The 17603-nt window shown below is 43.2% G+C and overlaps 1 protein-coding gene across 2 annotated transcripts; it reads right to left on the bottom strand.

Moving 5' to 3' along the window:
• Window positions 1-869: 869 nt before the first annotated feature.
• LOC105760726 (pre-B-cell leukemia transcription factor 4) lies at window positions 870-17486 on the bottom strand. 2 transcript variants are annotated; one of them, XM_030259836.4, is made up of 9 exons: window positions 17078-17486; window positions 13929-14002; window positions 11655-11980; window positions 9816-10006; window positions 6456-6591; window positions 4986-5106; window positions 3856-3953; window positions 2844-2930; window positions 870-1732 (listed from the first exon to the last, which is right to left on the bottom strand). In XM_030259836.4, exons 1-9 carry the CDS (start codon window positions 17326-17328, stop codon window positions 1640-1642), a joined length of 1377 nt encoding a protein of 458 aa, XP_030115696.4. In that variant the 5' UTR covers window positions 17329-17486; the 3' UTR covers window positions 870-1639. The 2 variants fall into 2 exon arrangements, with proteins under 2 accessions (XP_030115696.4, XP_072776163.1); XM_072920062.1 differs by lacking the exon at window positions 17078-17486 and adding an exon at window positions 16955-17067.
• Between the last annotated feature and the right edge of the window lie 117 nt (window positions 17487-17603).

Genomic DNA, 17603 nt, shown 5'->3' on the forward strand with positions numbered 1-17603 from the left:
CGTGCCCGCCCTCACAGCGGACGCGAAACCCGCCCCACCCTTCCCACTTCCCTCGATATTTCCGTCCTTTCCCTCCCCTCAGGACGCTGCCAGCCTTTTCCAGCCCCTCACGATCTTCCCGCCCTTTTCCCTCCCCTCACGACCTTCACGTCCTTTTCTCTTCCCTCACGCTCTTCTCGCCCTTTTTCCTCCCCTCACGATCTTCCCGCCCTTTTCCCTCCCCTCACGATCTTCCCGCCCTTTTCCAGCCCCTCACGACCTTCACGTCCTTTTCTCTTCCCTCACGCTCTTCTCGCTTTTTCCTCCCCTCACGATCTTCCCGCCCTTTTCCCTCCCCTCACGACCTTCACGTCCTTTTCTCTTCCCTCACGCTCTTCTCGCTCTTTTTCCACCCCTCACGACCTTCCCGCCCTTTTTCCACCCCTCACGACCTTCCCGCCCTTTTTTAGCCCCTCACGATCTTCCCACCCCTCACGATCTTCCCGCCCTTTTCCCTCCCCTCACGACCTTCACGTCCTTTTGTCTTCCCTCACGCTCTTCTCGCTTTTTCCTCCCCTCACGATCTTCCCGCCCTTTTCCCTCCCCTCACGACCTTCACGTCCTTTTCTCTTCCCTCACGCTCTTCTCGCTTTTTCCACCCCTCAGGATCTTCCCGCCCTTTTCCCTTCCCTCACACCTTCACGTCCTTTTCTCTTCCCTCACGCTCTTCTCGCTTTTTCCTCCCCTCACGATCTTTCCGCCATTTTCCCTCCCCTCAGGATCTTCCCGCCCTTTTCCTCCCCTCATGATCTTCCCGCCCTTTTCCCGCCCCCATGAACCTCATGCCCACCGAGCCCAAACCCGAGAGAAATAAAAAACCAGAAGAAAAGTGGGGAGAAAAAGGAAAAAAAAAAAAAAAAGGCTTTGGAAGTTTATTTTTTTTGATAAAAATCTCAACTGAAAGGGGCGGCCTCTGAGCACAGCACTAGAACGGCACAAACCCCCTGGAATTCCCATGGGGAAATCCTGTGGTTCGGCTGTTTTGTGGTGAATTTGGGGGTTTTAATTTGATTTTTGTACTTTTTCCATCAGAAAAAGTAAAGCCGTGGAATTTTCCCGATATGAAATCCCTGGGAATGACTCCAGGGGAAGGTCCGACCTGCGTGTGACGTCCAGCGAGAAGTTTAGTAAAGCAATGTTCCCATTATTGAGATAAATTATTTTTAAAAAGCTGAATTTCCTATAGAAAATTACAATACAGAGAACATCCAATTGCAGTGGAGGGGTTTAACTGGAACTATTCACCTAGAACAGAAATCCCAGCATAAAAAACCGGACGAAACAAAAATAAATCCATTTTTTTCCGCTGTAAAACAAGAGACGAACGCCAAGAGGTTTTTTTTTTTTTTTTCCTTCTTCAGGTTTTTCATGTAAAATCCAAAGTTTTTCCTTAAAAAAACTGAATTTTCTGAGGCGAAATGAAATTATAAATAATTCCGAGTCGGCGCTGAGAGGTAGAGGCGGCGCTGCCATCACAATCTATTGGCTTGTTCTGAGGTAATTCATTCATTGCGAGTCAATAATTCCACCGGCCCGAGAGCGATATTAATTAATTAACGTTAATTGACCTCTCTCCTCTCAAAAAGGTCCCAAAATCTCTTTAATTGGAGGCGTCGGAGTTGACGCTGCCGGGGTCTGCGGCGGGGGAGGTGATGGAGGAGGGGGTGGCGGCGTCCTGCCAGCTGCCATTGGCCTGAGGGACATTAAATCATAATTAATTCATGATTAATTAAATTGTAATTAATTAATTAATCATAATTGGCAATAAATAATCAATAAATTATCTATACATGACATAACAGGGCTCTGTGAGTTTGGATGTGAGGGTGGTTTTAAAAGGAAATTGATACCCCAAAAAACCTCCTGCTCCTTTGATTTATAATTTAATATAAGTATAATTTTATATTCACATATATAAGTTTTTATATATTAATTTTCAATAAACATAATAAATTTCTATTTTTATTTCATGTGTAATATTATGTCAAATATATTTCAAAACATATTAGTAAGTATACGCTTGTAATTTCTACATTTAAATCTAAATTTATGTACTTAAATGAATTTAATGTATAATAATAACAATAATAGTAGCTCTTTATAATAGAAATTAAAGTATGCATATATAATATATATATATGTAATATATATTGTACATAAATGTATAAACACATATATACGTAATATATATTACACATAAATGCATAAATACATATACGTAATATGTATTATATATAAACGTATAAATTCAAATATATATGTAATCGATATTATAAATAAATGTATAATTTCTAAAAATACTATACTGTTCATTAATATAAACCGATAATATTTATACAATATAGTTTTATACAATTTTATAGTTTTCTATAATGTTACATAATATACAAATAATTTATACAAATTATACAATAATTTCATATAATTTAATCATTTATATAGTTTCATTTTAATCCAGATTAAATATAAAATGTATTCAAATATTTAAATTTCTATTAATGATATCCATTAAATGTCACATTTGCATATAGTAAATATAGTAATATTAGTAACAACATTAAATATGGTAAAAGATTGAAAAATTTAAACTAAGCTTTAAAAATTTAAATTTAAAAATGTACAAGTTGACCAATTAAATTTAATTTTTCCAGCTTTTTCTCCATCCCAACATCAGCCATATGTTGAGGGAAATAATAAAAAATAAAAACTAAAATTAAAATGAATTGAAAATAAAAATAAAAACAAATGGAGAAAATGCAATTTTTGGATAATTATGAGAATAAAACAGAATAAAACAAAGTCACCTCGAGGCGCTGCGTGGAGTACAAAGGGCTCCCCACGAGGGGCTCGAACCTCCCCGAGTGCTGCAGGACGTGGTGCAGGGAATCCAGCTGCAAAATCCAAAAAAAAACGCAAAAAAAGGGAAAAAAAGCTGAAAAAAAACCAGCCTGGAATGCCTGAAATGGGAATTTTTCACTCACAATTTCCATGGGAATAAAGAGTCAGAGCGAGAGGAGGAATTTGAGAATTTGGTAAAAATTTGGGAATTTAAATCAAAATTTCAGGGGATTTTTAATCAAAATTTCAGTGGGAATTTCAAGCGAGAGAAGGGAATTTATGGATTTAATAATGAGATTTTTAATAGGAATTTGGGTGAGAATTTTAGTGGGAATTTATGGATTTAATAATGAGATTTTTAATAGGAATTTGGGTGAGAATTTTAGTAGGAATTTATGGATTTAATAATAAAGATTTTTAATAGGATTTTTGGTGAGAATTTTAGTAGTAATTTATGGATTTAATAATAAAATTTTTATAACACTTTTCATGGAAATTTCAAGTGAGAGTAGGGAATTTATGGATTTACTCATAAATAAGATTAATCAAATAACACAATAAATAATAATTAAATAGAAATTCAATTTGCTGGGAATTTCAGAGAGAATTTTGGATTTTCAGTGAGAATTGCAGTTGTTATTTCAGGGGAATTTTACTCCTAATCCCAACAGGAATTTCAGTGGGAATTTCAGTGAGAATTTTGGATTTTCAATGGGAATTTCAGAGAGAAATTTGGATTTTTATGGGGAATTTCAGTGGGAATTTTGGATTTTCAGTGGGAATATCACTGAAAATTTTGGAATTTGAGTGAGAATTTCCCTCCCAATCCCAAGAGGAATTTCAGATTTTCAGTAAAAGCAGAAATTTGAAGAACCCCAAACCTTTAAACAACCCTGAAAATCGCAGGAGGAATCGGAAGGAACGGATTCCTCCGGGATCCAGGGCAGAAATTTGGATTTTTTTCCCATTTTTCCTCACCTGGCTCTGCACGTTGGGAGGGCTCTGGTAGGAATTCAAGGGCTGCAGGTTGAGGAAGGAATCCCCAGAATTTGTCATCTTAAAAGACCCAGAGGAAGCTGAAAAAACACCAAAAAAACCCAAAAAAATGCAATTAAAATGAAGAATTTTAGTGCATGACAAACCCGCCCAGAATGGTTCTTCAGGTGAGATAGAAAGGGGAATAAATGGAATAAAAATGGGAATAAAAGGGATTTTAAAAGAGAATAAAATGGAATGATAAAGGGAGTAAAATGGAAATAAAAATGAAATAAAATGGAATAAAATGAAAGGAAATAAATGGGAATGAAAATAAAGAAATGGAGGGAAAGTAGATCAAAGGAAATAAAAAATAAATGGCAATAGAAATCAGAAAAAGAATTAAAATGGAAATATAAATAAATAAATGGATATAAAAGTCTATAAAAATATGAAACAAAAGGGGATGGGCCCTGGTAGCCAAAATAAATCAAATTAAACCCAAATAAACCGAATTAAACCCAAATAAATCAAATTAAACCCAAATAAACCCAAATAAACCGGTAAAATCATGCTCCCAGCGGGCAGAACCGCAGCTCGTTAATTAGCCTGGGTTAATTAGCGATTCTCACTGGAGTTGGGCGAGCAGGGGGCGGGGTCCTGGTAGCCAAAATAAATCAAATTGAACCCAAAAAAATCAAATTAAACCCAAATAAACCCAAATAAAAAGGTAAAATCACACTCCCTGCGGGCAGAACCGCAGCTCGTTAATTAGCCCCGGTTAATTAGTGATTCTCACTGGAGTTGGGCGAGCAGGGGGCGGGGCCCTGGTAGCCAAAATAAATCAAATTAAACCCAAAAAAATCAAATTAAACCCAAATAAACCCAAATAAAAAGGTAAAATCACGCTCCCAGAGGGCAGAGCGGCAGGTCGTTAATTAGCCCAGGTTAATTAGCGATTCTCACCGGAGTTGGGCGAGCAGGGGATGGGCCCTGGTAGCCAAAATAAATCAAATTAAACCCAAAAAAATCAAATTAAACCCAAATAAACCCAAATAAAAAAGGTCAAACATTGCTCCCAGGAGCCAGAACTGCAGCTCTTTAATTAGCCCGGGTTAATTAGCGATTCTCACCGGAGTTGGGCGAGCAGGGCGCCTCCCCCGCGCCCCGGGCCGCGTAGATATTTGCCTCCTCCTGGAACTTGCCCATGTTCTTCTTGTAGCGGATGCGCTTGTTCCCGAACCAGTTGGACACCTGGGAAAGGGAATTCCAGGAATTTTTCCCAAAATTCCAGGAATTTGCCCCAAAATCCTGGGAATTTCCCCCCAAAATCCCAGAAATTCCTCCCAAAAAAAAAAAAAAAAATTACCAATCCCAGGATTTGCCCCAACATCCCAAGAATTTGTCCCAAAATACCGGGAATTTGCCCGAAATCCCAGAAATTTCCCCCATAATCTCAGGAATTTGACTCAAATCCCAGAAATTTGCACCAAAATCCTGGATATTTGCCCCCAAAATCCCATGAAATTTGCTCCAAAATCGCAGAAATTTTCCCCAGAATCAAAAAAATTTGGCCTGAAAATTCCAGGAATTTGCCCCAAAATCCTGGGGATTTCCCCAAAATCCCAGACATTTCCCCCTAAATCCCAGGATTTTCCCCAGAATCCTTGGGAACTTCCCCCGAAATCCCAAGAATTTGCCCAAATCCCATAAATTTGCCTCAAAATCCCAGGATTTGCCCCAAAATCCCAAGAATTTGTCCTAAAACACCAGGAATCTGCCCCAAAATCCCAGAAATTTCCCCCGTAATCTCAGGAATTTGCTTCAAATCCCAGGAATTTGCCCAAAAATCCCAGAAAATTGCCCTAAAATCCTGTGAATTTCCTCCAAAATCCCAGGAATTCGGCCCGAAATGGCAGCAGTTTTCCCGAAATCCCGTGAATTTGCCCAAATCCCAGAAATTTGCCTCAAAATCCCAGGATTTGCCCCAAAATCCCAAGAATTTGCCCAAATCCCAGAAATTTGCCTCAAAATCCCAGGATTTGCACCAAAATCCCAAGAATTTGCCCAAATCCCAGAAATTTGCCTCAAAATCCCAGGATTTGCCCCAAAATCCCAAGAATTTGTCCCAAAATACCAGGAATTTGCCCCGAAATCCCAGAAATTTCCCCCATAATCTCAGGAATTTGCCTCAAATCCCAGAAATTTGCACCAAAATCCTGGATATTTGCCCCCAAAATCCCATGAAATTTGCTCCAAAATCGCAGAAATTTTCCCCAGAATCAAAAAAATTTGGCCTGAAAATTCCAGGAATTTGCCCCAAAATCCCAGAAATTTGCCTCAAAATCCCAGGATTTGCCCCAAAATCCCAGGATTTGCCCCAAAATCCCAAGAATTTGTCCCAAAATGCCAGGAATTTGCCCCAAAATCCCAGAAATTTCCCCCGTAATCTCAGGAATTTGCTTCAAATCCCAGGAATTTGCCCAAAAAATCCCAGAAAATTGCCCTAAAATCCTGTGAATTTCCTCCAAAACCCCAGGAATTCGGCCCGAAATGGCAGCAGTTTTCCCGAAATCCCGTGAATTTGCCCCAAAAGCGCCCACCTGGGAGACGGTGATGCCGCCCCTGCGGGCCAGCTCCTCCTTGGCCTCCTCGCTGGGGTAGGGGTTGCTGAGGTGGGAGTAGAAATACTCGTTCAGCACCTCGGTGGCCTGCTTGCTGAAATTGCGCCGCTTCCGCCTGCGGGACAGGGAAATTCCATTTATTGGGGAGAAAACGGGGAATAAAGCCATTGATTTGGGGTAAAACTTGGGTTTGGAGGGCAAAAATGGGAAATAAATCCAATTATTTGGGGTAAAACTTGGGTTTGGAGGGCAAAAATGGGAAATAAAGCCATTTATTTGGGATAAAATGGGAATTATTTGGGGTAAAATGGGAAATAAAGACATTTATTTGGGGTAAAATGGGAAATAAAGCAATTTATTTAGGGTAAAACATGGGTTTGGAGGGCAAAAATGGGGAATAAAGCCATTTATTTGGGATAAAATGGGAATTATTTGGGGTAAAATGGGAAATAAAGCCATTTATTTGGGGTAAAACATGGGTTTGGAGGGCAAAAATGGGAAATAAATCCATTTATTTGGGGTAAAACAGGGGCTTGGAGGACAAAAATGGGGAATAAAGCCATTTATTTGGGGTAAAATGGGAAATAAAGGCATTGATTTGGGGTAAAATGGGAAATAAAGCCATTTATTTGGGGTAAAATGGGAAATAAAGCCATTTATTTGGGGTAAAATGGGAAATAAAGCCATTGATTTGGGGTTAAATGGGAAATAAAGCCATTGATTTGGGGTAAAATGGGAAATAAAGCCATTTATTTGGGGTAAAATGGGAAATAAAGCCATTTATTTGGGGTAAAATGGGAAATAAAGCCATTTATTTGGGGTAAAACAGGGGCTTGGAGGGCAAAAATGGGGAATAAACTCAATTATTGGGATAAAATGGGAAATAAAGCAATTTATTTAGGGTAAAACATGGGTTTGTAGGGCAAAAATGGGAAATAAAGCCATTTATTTGGGATAAAATGGGAATTATTTGGGGCAAAATGGGAAATAAAGACATTTATTTGGGGTAAAATGGGAAATAAAGCCATTGATTTGGGGTAAAACTTGGGTTTGGAGGGCAAAAATGGGAAATAAAGGCATTTATTTGGGGTAAAATGGGAATTATTGGGGATAAAATGGGAAATAAAGCCATTTATTTGTGGTAAAACATGGGTTTGGAGGGCAAAAATGGGAAATAAAGGCATTTATTTGGGATAAAATGGGGAATAAAGCCATTTATTTGGGGTAAAACAGGGGCTTGGAGGGAAAAAATGGTAATAAAGCCATTTATTTGGGATAAAATGGGAAATAAAGACATTTATTTGGGGATAAATGGGAAATAAAGGCATTTATTTGGGGTAAAATGGGAATTATTTGGGGTAAAATGGGAAATAAAGCCATTTATTTGGGGAAAAACAGGGGCTTGGAGGGCAAAAATGGTAATAAAGGCATTGATTTGGGGTAAAATTGGAAATAAAGCCATTTATTTGGGGATAAATGGGAAATAAAGACATTTATTTGGGGTTAAATGGGAAATAAAGCCATTTATTTGGGGTAAAACTTGGGTTTGGAGGGCAAAAATGGGAAATAAAGCCATTTATTTGGGATAAAATAGGAAATAAAGCCATTTACATGGGGTAAAACAGGGGCTTGGAGGGCAAAAATGGGAAATAAAGCCGTTTATTTGGGATAAAATGGGAATTATTTGGGGTAAAATGGGAAATAAAGCCATTGATTTGGGATAAAATGGGAATTATTTGGGGTAAAATGGGAAATAAAGCCATTGATTTGGGGTAAAACGTGGGTTTGGAGGGCAAAAATGGGAAATAAAGGCATTTATTTGGGATAAAATGGGGAATAAAGCCATTTATTTGGGGTAAAACAGGGGCTTGGAGGGCAAAAATGGTAATAAAGCCACTTATTTGGGATAAAATGGGAAATAAAGCCATTTATTTGGGGATAAATGGGAAATAAAGGCATTTATTTGGGGGTAAAACATGGGTTTGGAGGGCAAAAATGGGAAATAAAGCCATTTATTTGGGGTAAAATGGGAATTATTTGGGATAAAACGGGAAATAAAGCCATTGATTTGGGGTAAAATGGGAATTATTTGAGATAAAATGGGAAATAAAGCCCACATTTTTCCATGAAAAACCCACATTTTTCCATGAAATACACATATTTTTCAATGAAATATCCATATTTTTCCACACATTGGAGGAATTTTCTCCCCAAATTCTCTCACCTGGTGTGGAGGAACTGGGACCTGAGGATCACAACAGCCTCGCCAAACTTGCTGTGGTTGATCCCCACCCAAAAATACCCACATTTTTCCATGAAATACCCACATTTTTCCATGAAATACCCACATTTTTCCATGAAATACCCACATTTTTTCCATGAAATACCCACATTTTTCCATGAAATACCCACATTTTTCCATGGACTATCCACATTTTTCCATTAAATGTCAATATTCTTCCATTAAATACCTACATTTTTCCATGGAATACCCACATTTTTCCATTAAATGTCCTCATTTTTCCATTAAATACCCACATTTTTTCATGAAATACCTACATTTTTCCATGGAATGTCCACAATTTTCCACGAAATATCCATATTTCACCATGAAATATCTACACTTTCCATAAGTTATCCATATTTTTCCATGAAATATCCTTGTTTTTCCACCTGTTTGAGGAATTTTTCCCCAAAATTGCCTCACCTGGCGTGGAGGAACCGGGACCTGAGGATCACGACGGCCTCGCCAAACTTGCTGTGTTTGACACCCACCCAAAAATATCCACATTTTTCCATGAAATATCCATATTTTTCCATGAAATACCCACATTTTTCCATGGACTATCCATGAAATACCTACATTTTTCCATTAAATGTCAATATTTTTCCATGAAATACCCACATTTTTCCATGAAATATCCACATTTCACCATGAAACATCCACATTTTCCATAAGTTATCCACATTTTTCCATGAAATACACATATTTTTCAATGAAATATCCATATTTTTCCACACATTGGAGGAATTTTCTCCCCAAATTCTCTCACCTGGCGTCGAGGAAGCGGGACCTGAGGATCTCGACGGCCTCGCAAGTGCTCTGCTTGAGCTGAGCTTGCCATGGATGTCACCCACCCAAAAAAAAAATCGTATTTTTCCACCTGTTTGAGGAATTTTTCCCCGAATTCTCTCACCTGGCGTCGAGGAAGCGGGACCTGAGGATCATGACGGCCTCGCAGGTGCTCTGCTTGAGCTGAGCTTGCCATGGATGTCACCCACCCAAAAAAAATCGTATTTTTCCACCTGTTTGAGGAATTTTTCCCCAAATTCTCTCACCTGGCGTCGAGGAAGCGGGACCTGAGGATCATGACGGCCTCGCAGGTGCTCTGCTTGAGCTGCACCTGGATGGAGCTGAACTTGCCGTGGATGACGCCCACCATGCGCTCGATCTCCTTGGGCGCGATCGGCCGCGTGCGGCTCTGCTCCCGCAGCAGGTTCAGCACATGCGTGGTGAACTCGCTGCACGCCTGGCACGGGGGGAAAAAAACGGGGGAATTTGGAAAGGAATTCTCACAGAAACAGCTCGAAATTCCCACAAAAACACTCCAAAAATTCCCACACAAATAGCCCAAAATTCCCACATAAACAATCCAAAAATTCCCACCAAAACGCTCCAAAAATTCCCACAGAAACACTCCAAAAATTCCCACCAAAAACGCTCCAAAAATTCCCACACAAACAGCCCAAAATTCCCACAAAAACACTCCCAAAATTCCCACACAAACAGCCCAAAATTCCCACAAAAACACTCCAAAAATTCCCACAAAAACGCTCCAAAAATTCCCACAAAAACACTCCAAAATTCCCACAAAAACACTCCAAAAATTCCCACACAAACAGCCCAAAATTCCCACATAAACAATCCAAAAATTCCCACACAAACAGCCCAAAATTCCCACAAAAACACTCCAAAAATTCCCACACAAACAGCCCAAAAATTCCCACCAAAAACGCTCCAAAAATTCCCACACAAACAGCCCTACAAAAACACTCCAAAAATTCCCACACAAACACTCCAAAAATTCCCACAGAAACAGCTCAAAATTCCCACAAAAACACTCCAAAAATTCCCACCAAAATGCCCCAAAAATTCCCACACAGACAGCCCAAAATTCCCACAAAAACACTCCAAAAATTCCCACACAAACAGCCCAAAATTCCCACATAAACAATCCAAAAATTCCCACCAAAACACTCCAAAAATTCCCACAAAAACGCTCCAAAAATTCCCACAAAAACACTCCAAAATTCCCACAAAAACACTCCAAAAATTCCCACACAAACAGCCCAAAATTCCCACATGAACAATCCAAAAATTCCCACAAAAACACTCCAAAAATTCCCACCAAAACGCCCCAAATATTCCCACACAAACAGCCCAAAATTCCCACAAAAACACTCCAAAAATTCCCACACAAACAGCCCAAAATTCCCACAAAAAAACAAATTCCCATAAAACACCACCGAATTCCCACAAAACACCCAAAAAGCCCCAAAATTCCTACGAAAACACAAAAAAAACCCCCAAATTCCCACGAGAGCCCCCCAAAATTCCCATAAAAACACTGGAAAAAAACCAAATTTCCTCAAAAAAAACAAAATTCCCCACCAAAACCTCCCCCAAAACCCCAAAATTCCCACAAAACCCCTCAAAATTCCCACAAGAACACCCAAAAATGCCCAAAATTCCCACCAAAAAAACCCCCAAATATCCCTCAAAAACAGACCAAAATTCCCAGAAAAACACTCCCAAATTCCCACAAAACACTGAAAAACCCCCAATATTACCACAAAACCACAGAAAATAACCCCAAAATTCCCACAAAACCCCCCCAACATTCCCACAAAAGTCCTCCAAAATTCCCACAAAACCACCCCAAAAACCCCCAAATTCCCAGCAAAACACAGAAAACCCCTGAAATTCCCACCAAAACCACCCTGAATTCCCACAGAAACACCGAAAACCCACAGAACCACCCCAAAAAAAACCAAAATTCCCACATAACCCCCAAAATTTCAAAAAAAAATACCCCCAAATTCCCACAAAACCCCCCAAATCCCCACAAAACCCCCCAAATCCCCACACAAACCCCATTTCCCGCGCGGGAAGATCACCTGGTCGTACTTCTCCAGCTCCGAGTGGAAGATCTGCCGGATCTGCGCCAGCTTGGCGCGGTAATCCGAGTGCTCGATGCCGTGGTCGTGGGGACAAGCCCCCGGCGGGCCCATCCCGATTTTCCCGGGTCCCTCTCCCGCTTTTCCGGGCACTTCTGCCGCTTTTCCCGGCCCCTCTCCCGGTTTTCCGGGTGCTTCTCCCGGTTTTCCCGGGCGGGAGCGGGCTCGCTCCGGGCCCGCCACGCCCTCGGCCAGCAGCATGTTGTCCAGGCGCAGCAGCTGCGCGTCAGGAGGGTCCGCCTCAGGCAGGCTGCGAACGCTGAGGGCTGCGAAAAGGCGGGAAGCGTGAAATAGCGGGGGGAATGAGGGGAAAAGGGGAAAAAAAAGGGGGAAAATGTGGGAAAATGGGGGGAAAATGGGGGAAAAAAGAGGGGGAAAATGGGGGAAAACGGGGGGAAAATGGGGGGAAAAAAGGGGGGGAATGTGGGAAAAAATGTGGGAAAACGGGGGGAAAATGGGGAAAAAAGAGGGGGAAAATGGGGGAAAAAAGAGGGGGAAAACGGGGGGAAAATGGGGGAAAAAAGAGGGGGAAAATGGGGAAAAAAAGAGGGGGAAAACGGGGGGAAAATGTGGGAAAAAAGAGGGGGAAAATGTGGGAAAAAATGTGGGAAAAAGGGGGGGGAATGTGGGAAAATGGGGGGAAACGGGGGGAAAATGAGGGGAAATGGGGGGGAAAATGTGGGAAAAAATGTGGGAAAACGGGGGGAAGAAGGGGGGGGAATGTGGGAAAATGGGGGGAAACGGGGGGAAAATGAGGGAAATGGGGGGAAAATGTGGGAAAAAAAAGCGGGAAAACGGGGGGAAGAAAGGGGGGGGATGTGGGAAAAAAGGGGGAAAAAAGGGGGAAAATGTGGGAAAATGGGGGGGGAAATGGGGGAAAATTGGGGGAAAAAAAGGGGGGAAATGTGGGAAAACGGGGGGAAGTATGGGGGGAAAAAAGAGGGGGAAAATGTGGGAAAAAATGTGGGAAAATATGAGGGGGAAAATATGAGGGGGAAAATGTGGGAAAACGGGGGAAAATATGGGGGGGAAATGAGGGGAAATGGGGGGGAAATGAGGGAAAAGGAGGGAAATGAGGGGGAATGTGGGAAAATGGGGGGGGAATGTGAGAAAATATGGGGAAAATATGAGGGGAAAAATGTGGGAAAACGGGGGGAAACATGGGGGGAAACATGGGGGGAAATGTGGGAAAACTTGGGGGGAAAATGAGGGGAAACGGGGGGGGAAATGGGGAGGAAATGTGGGAAAACAGACGAAATATGAGGGGAAATGTGGGGGAAAATGAGGGGAAAAATGTGGGAAAACGGGGGGAAGAAAGGGGGGGGAATGTGGGAAAACGGGGGGGGGGAAAAAAAGGGGGAAAATGTGGGAAAACGGGAGGGGGAAATGGGGGGGAAATGGGGGAAAATTGGGGGAAAAAAGAGGGGGGAAATGTGGGAAAACGGGGGAAAGTATGGGGGAAATGGGGGGGAAAATGAGAGAAAATATGAGGGAAAATGGGGGTGGGGGGAATGTGGGAAAATGGGGGGGGAAATGTGGGAAAATATGAGGGGGAAAATGTGGGAAAACGGGGGGAAATATGGAGAGGAAATGGGGGGGAAAATGAGGGAAAATGGGGGTGGGGGAAATGTGGGAAAATGGGGGGGGAAAATGTGGGAAAACGGGGGAAAAAAGAGGGGGAAAATGTGGGAAAACGGGGGGGGAAACATGGGGGGAAAATGAGGGGAAACGAGGGGGAAAATGGGGGGGGAATGTGGGAAAATGGAGGGAAAATGGGGAAGAAAATGAAGGAAAATGGAGGGAAAACGGGGGAGAAAATGAAGAAAAATAGGAAAAATTGGGGAAAAAAAATTGGGAAAACTGGGGGGAAATGGGAAAAATGAGGGAAAAAAAAGGGGAAATAGGGAAGAAAATAAGGGAAAGCGGGGAAGAAATGAGGGAAAATGGGAAAAAATGAGGGGAAACTGAACAAATGAAGAAAAAATGAAGGAAATATGAGGGAAAGCAGAGGAAAAATGAGGAAAGATGGGAAAATTTGGAAAAAAATAGGAAAAACGGGGAAATGGGAAAAAATGAGGAAAAGTGAGGAAAAGCGGAAAAAAATTTGAAGAAAAATGGGAAAAATTAGGAAAAATAGAGAAAAAATTAGGAAAAATTGAGGAGAAAAAGTGGGATTTGAGGGGAAAAATGGGAACAAAAAGGAGAAATCCAGACCTGTTTTTTCTTTGATTTCACAGAGGACGCTGAACAGGGCCGGCTTCATCCTGTGGCAGTTCAGGGCGTGCTTCCTGCAAAAAACATGGAAAAATCAGCCCCAAAATCCATTAAAAAACCACCAAATTAGGGTCATGTCATGGGAAGAGCAGGTGAGTGTAGAAAATCCTGGGAAAAATGGGAAAATCTGAGGGAAAATGGGAATTTTGGGTTTTTTTTTTTTTAATTTCATCTCATTTTTCTAGAAGCAAAATTCCTAATTTTCCGGAATTTTGAGCTAAATTCCACATTAAAAAAGGGGGAAATCCACCGGATGAAAAATCCACCTCAAAATCTCTTTTTTTTTTTGCTTCTTTTGAGCCCTTTTTTACCTCAGAAAAATCTATTTATAGCTGAATCCCATGGATTTTTAAATATATATTCCCAAAATTCCCCAGTTTTCCAAGGTTTGGGCCCAAATTCCACCGGGAATAATCCTCTGTGGAAACTCCCTCAAAATCCTCTCTTTTTTTGCTGCTTTTGAGCTCTTTTTCCCCTCAGAAAACCCATAAAAATTCCACTTTACTCTCATTTTTCCCACCAAATCCCGATTTTCCCGCCCTGCGAACCTCCCCAATCCGGGCTCCCCATCAGCCCCGCCCCAAATCCTGGATTTCCCCTCAAATCCTTGGAATTTTTCCCTCAGAACCTCGCGGGTTTTGCCCAAAAAGTCGGGATTTTGCCCTAAAAAAAAAAAAAAAAACAAACAGCGGGGAAAAAAAAAAAAAAAACCAAAAAACGGGAGGCGCGGCGGGAGAACAAAGGCGGCTCCGATCCCATTGTCCTCAAAAAAAACAGGAATGTGAGGGGAAAATCCCACCAAAACCCCCCCATTTTGGGACTAAAACCTTCGATTTAGGTCCCCGAAGGCAGCGCTGGCTAATTAAGTAATTAATAATTAATACTCATTAATTATTCATTAATGAAGTCCCGCCCAGCTCCTCCCTGCCGGGTCCGCTTCCTGCCCTAAATTGGGAGCTTGGATGTGAAAATTCCTAATTTTGGGACTTTTCAAGGGCTTGGGAAATCCCTAAAATTTGTATTTTTAATAGAAAATTAATAATTAATCCTTAATTAATGGCTGGAAACATCTCAAATCCAACAAACTTCACAGACAAGGGGAAATAAAAGTGGATTTTCCATGAAAAGTGCTGGAAAATTGGGAAGCAGATTGGTGGGTTTGGGTTAATATTGAAAGGATTTGGGTTAAAAAAAGTGCATTCCTCACTTTATGGGAATTAAAACTCCTGACAAATTCAAAATTATCCTGAATATCCCAAAATTCTCCTCAGTATTCCATGAATTCCACATTTAAGAAATCCCTAATGGAGCTGCAGGTGGGGAATGCCCAAAACAACGCCAGGGAAGGGCAAAAAAAGGGAATTTCGCAAGAAAAAATGGACAATTCCATCCCAACAAACAACCCAAAAAATTACTTTAACCCCAAATTTTGAGGGTTTGGAGGGAAAACTCCTCCCGAAATTCCAAATAATCCACGGAAACGGCTGGAATTTGGGGCTGCCACAACCAGAAAGGGCCAAATTTTGGGGCGAGATAAGGGAAAACGGGGACTTTTATCAGCTCCCTGAATTAGGACCACTCCCAGCTCCCTCAAAACCGCGGGAATGAGGGGAAAACGCCCCAAAAAAAGGCCAATTTTTGTAGGATTTGCGGCATTTCCCTCCCGGAGCAGCAACTAATGCAGTGTTAATTACCCCCAGTTAATTAAGCAATGCAGAACCCGCCAAAATCCTGGAATTCTGCTCCTTCCCAGCTCTGGTTTTCCCTAAAATTCAGGAATTCCTGGTGTGGATGAAGGATTTATTCCAAATTACCCCAAACTGGGGGTCTCACCCCATCCTGGCCAAAATTCCAGCCCCAAAGCTCCACTTTTCCCATTCCTGGGGTTCTTTGCCCCATTCCCAGTGGGGTTTTTCCAATTCCCAGTGGGATTTCCCCCACTCCTGGAGGTTTTGCCCCATTCCCAGTGGGATTTTCCCCATTTTTCAGTGGGATTTTCCCCATAATTCCTAAATTTTTCCCTCAATCCTGGAGTTTTTTCCCCAATTCTGGAGGGTTTTCCCTCATTCCCAGTGAGGTTTTCCCCATTCCCAGTGATTTTTATCTCATTTCTGGGTTTTTTTCCCCACATTCACAACGGGTTTTCCCCATTTCCAGCAGTTCTGCCTGGGATTGTCCTGCCTGACCCCAAAAACTGCTGGGAATGGGGTAAAAACCCCGGGAATTGGGAAAATCCCACAGGGAATGGGGTAAAGTCCCTGGAAATGGGACAAAATCCCAAAGGAATGGGGTAAAATTCCCAGGAATGGGGGAAATCCCAGAGGGAATGGGGAAAATCCCTGGAAATAGGACAAAACCCCCAGGGAATGGGGTAAAAAGACCAGGAATGGGGCAAAACTCACTGGAAATGGGGAGAAAACACCAGGAATGGGGTAAAACCACCGGAAATGGGGGGAAACACCAGGAATGGGGTAAAACCACCTGGAATGGGGCAAAACTCACTGGAAATGGGGGGAAAACACCAGGAATGGGGTAAAAAGACCAGGAATGGGGCAAAACTCACTGGAAATGGGGAGAAAACACCAGGAATGGGGTAAAAAGACCAGGAATGGGGCAAAACTCACTGGAAATGGGGAGAAAACACCAGGAATGGGGAAAACCCACTGGAAATGGGGGGAAAACACCAGGAATGGGGTAAAACCACCTGGAATGGGGCAAAAACGTGTGGGAAAGGGGGAAATCCGCTGGGAATAGGACAGAAAGCCTGGGAATGGGGCAAAAGCCTTGGAATGGGGTAAAAGGACTCTGGCAATGAGGCAGAACCCTGAGGGAATGGGACAAAATCCCCGAGAATTGCCCCCAAAGCGGGAAGGAGCTTTAGGGAAGAAGCGGGAGGCTCAGCCGGGGATGCGGGGTCTGAGGGGAGCGGGAAAACCGGGAATAGCGGGGAAGTTTCGCCCCCAAACCCCTCCCTCAGTGTCCCCGCGGTGTCCCCTCAGTGTCCCCTCAGCGTCCCCTCGGTGTCCCCGCGCTGAGTCACGGCCGTGCCGGTGTCCCCGGTGCCCGTTGCCGGTGTCCCCTCGCCGTACCTGGCCTGGGCCTCATCCAAGCTCTGGTCGGTGATGGCCATGATCTGCTGCAGGACATCGCCGGTGTCGTGCTGCGCTGGCCGCGCTGCTGGCCCTGAGGGTGGCCCTGAGGGTGGCCCTGAGGGTGGCCCTGAGGGTGGCCCTGAGGGTGGCCCTGAGGGTGGCGGGTCCCCGCCAGCAGCGGGGGGAGGTGCTGGCGGAAGAGACCCCGCCAAGGCCACCCCGGGCATCAGCCGCGGCGCGGCCTCCATGGGCGGGCCTGGAGCCGCGGGGCCGGCGCGACAAATCGCGACAAATCGCGACAGAGCCGCCACAGGACCCTCGCCGAGCTGGCGGCCACAGCGCCACCCCCCCCCCGACCCCCCCCGCGATGCCGCCGTTGTGGTCACGCCCAGGCTTGGCCACGCCCCCTTCCCGCCGCGCCCACGGGAGGCCACGCCCCCTCCTGAGGGGACGCCCTTCCCGCCGTTGCGCGTGGCCACGCCCCCATGGTGGGACGAGATTCCCGCCTTCAGTGTAGCCACGC

The sequence above is a fragment of the Taeniopygia guttata genome, chromosome 30 (assembly GCF_048771995.1).
Source record: "Taeniopygia guttata chromosome 30, bTaeGut7.mat, whole genome shotgun sequence".
Classification (NCBI taxonomy): domain Eukaryota; kingdom Metazoa; phylum Chordata; class Aves; order Passeriformes; family Estrildidae; genus Taeniopygia; species Taeniopygia guttata.

Excerpts from the sequence above, each read along its gene's own strand:
- LOC105760726 (XM_030259836.4), bottom strand. The coding sequence starts at position 17,328 with ATGGAGGCCGCGCCGCGGCTGATGCCCGGGGTGGCCTTGGCGGGGTCT. Across the intron at positions 11,981-13,928 it reads TGAAATCAAAGAAAAAACAG|CCCTCAGCGTTCGCAGCCTG; the intron begins GTCTGGATTTCT and ends GCCTTTTCGCAG. Across the intron at positions 2,931-3,855 it reads CTCCCAACGTGCAGAGCCAG|CTGGATTCCCTGCACCACGT; the intron begins GTGAGGAAAAAT and ends TGGATTTTGCAG.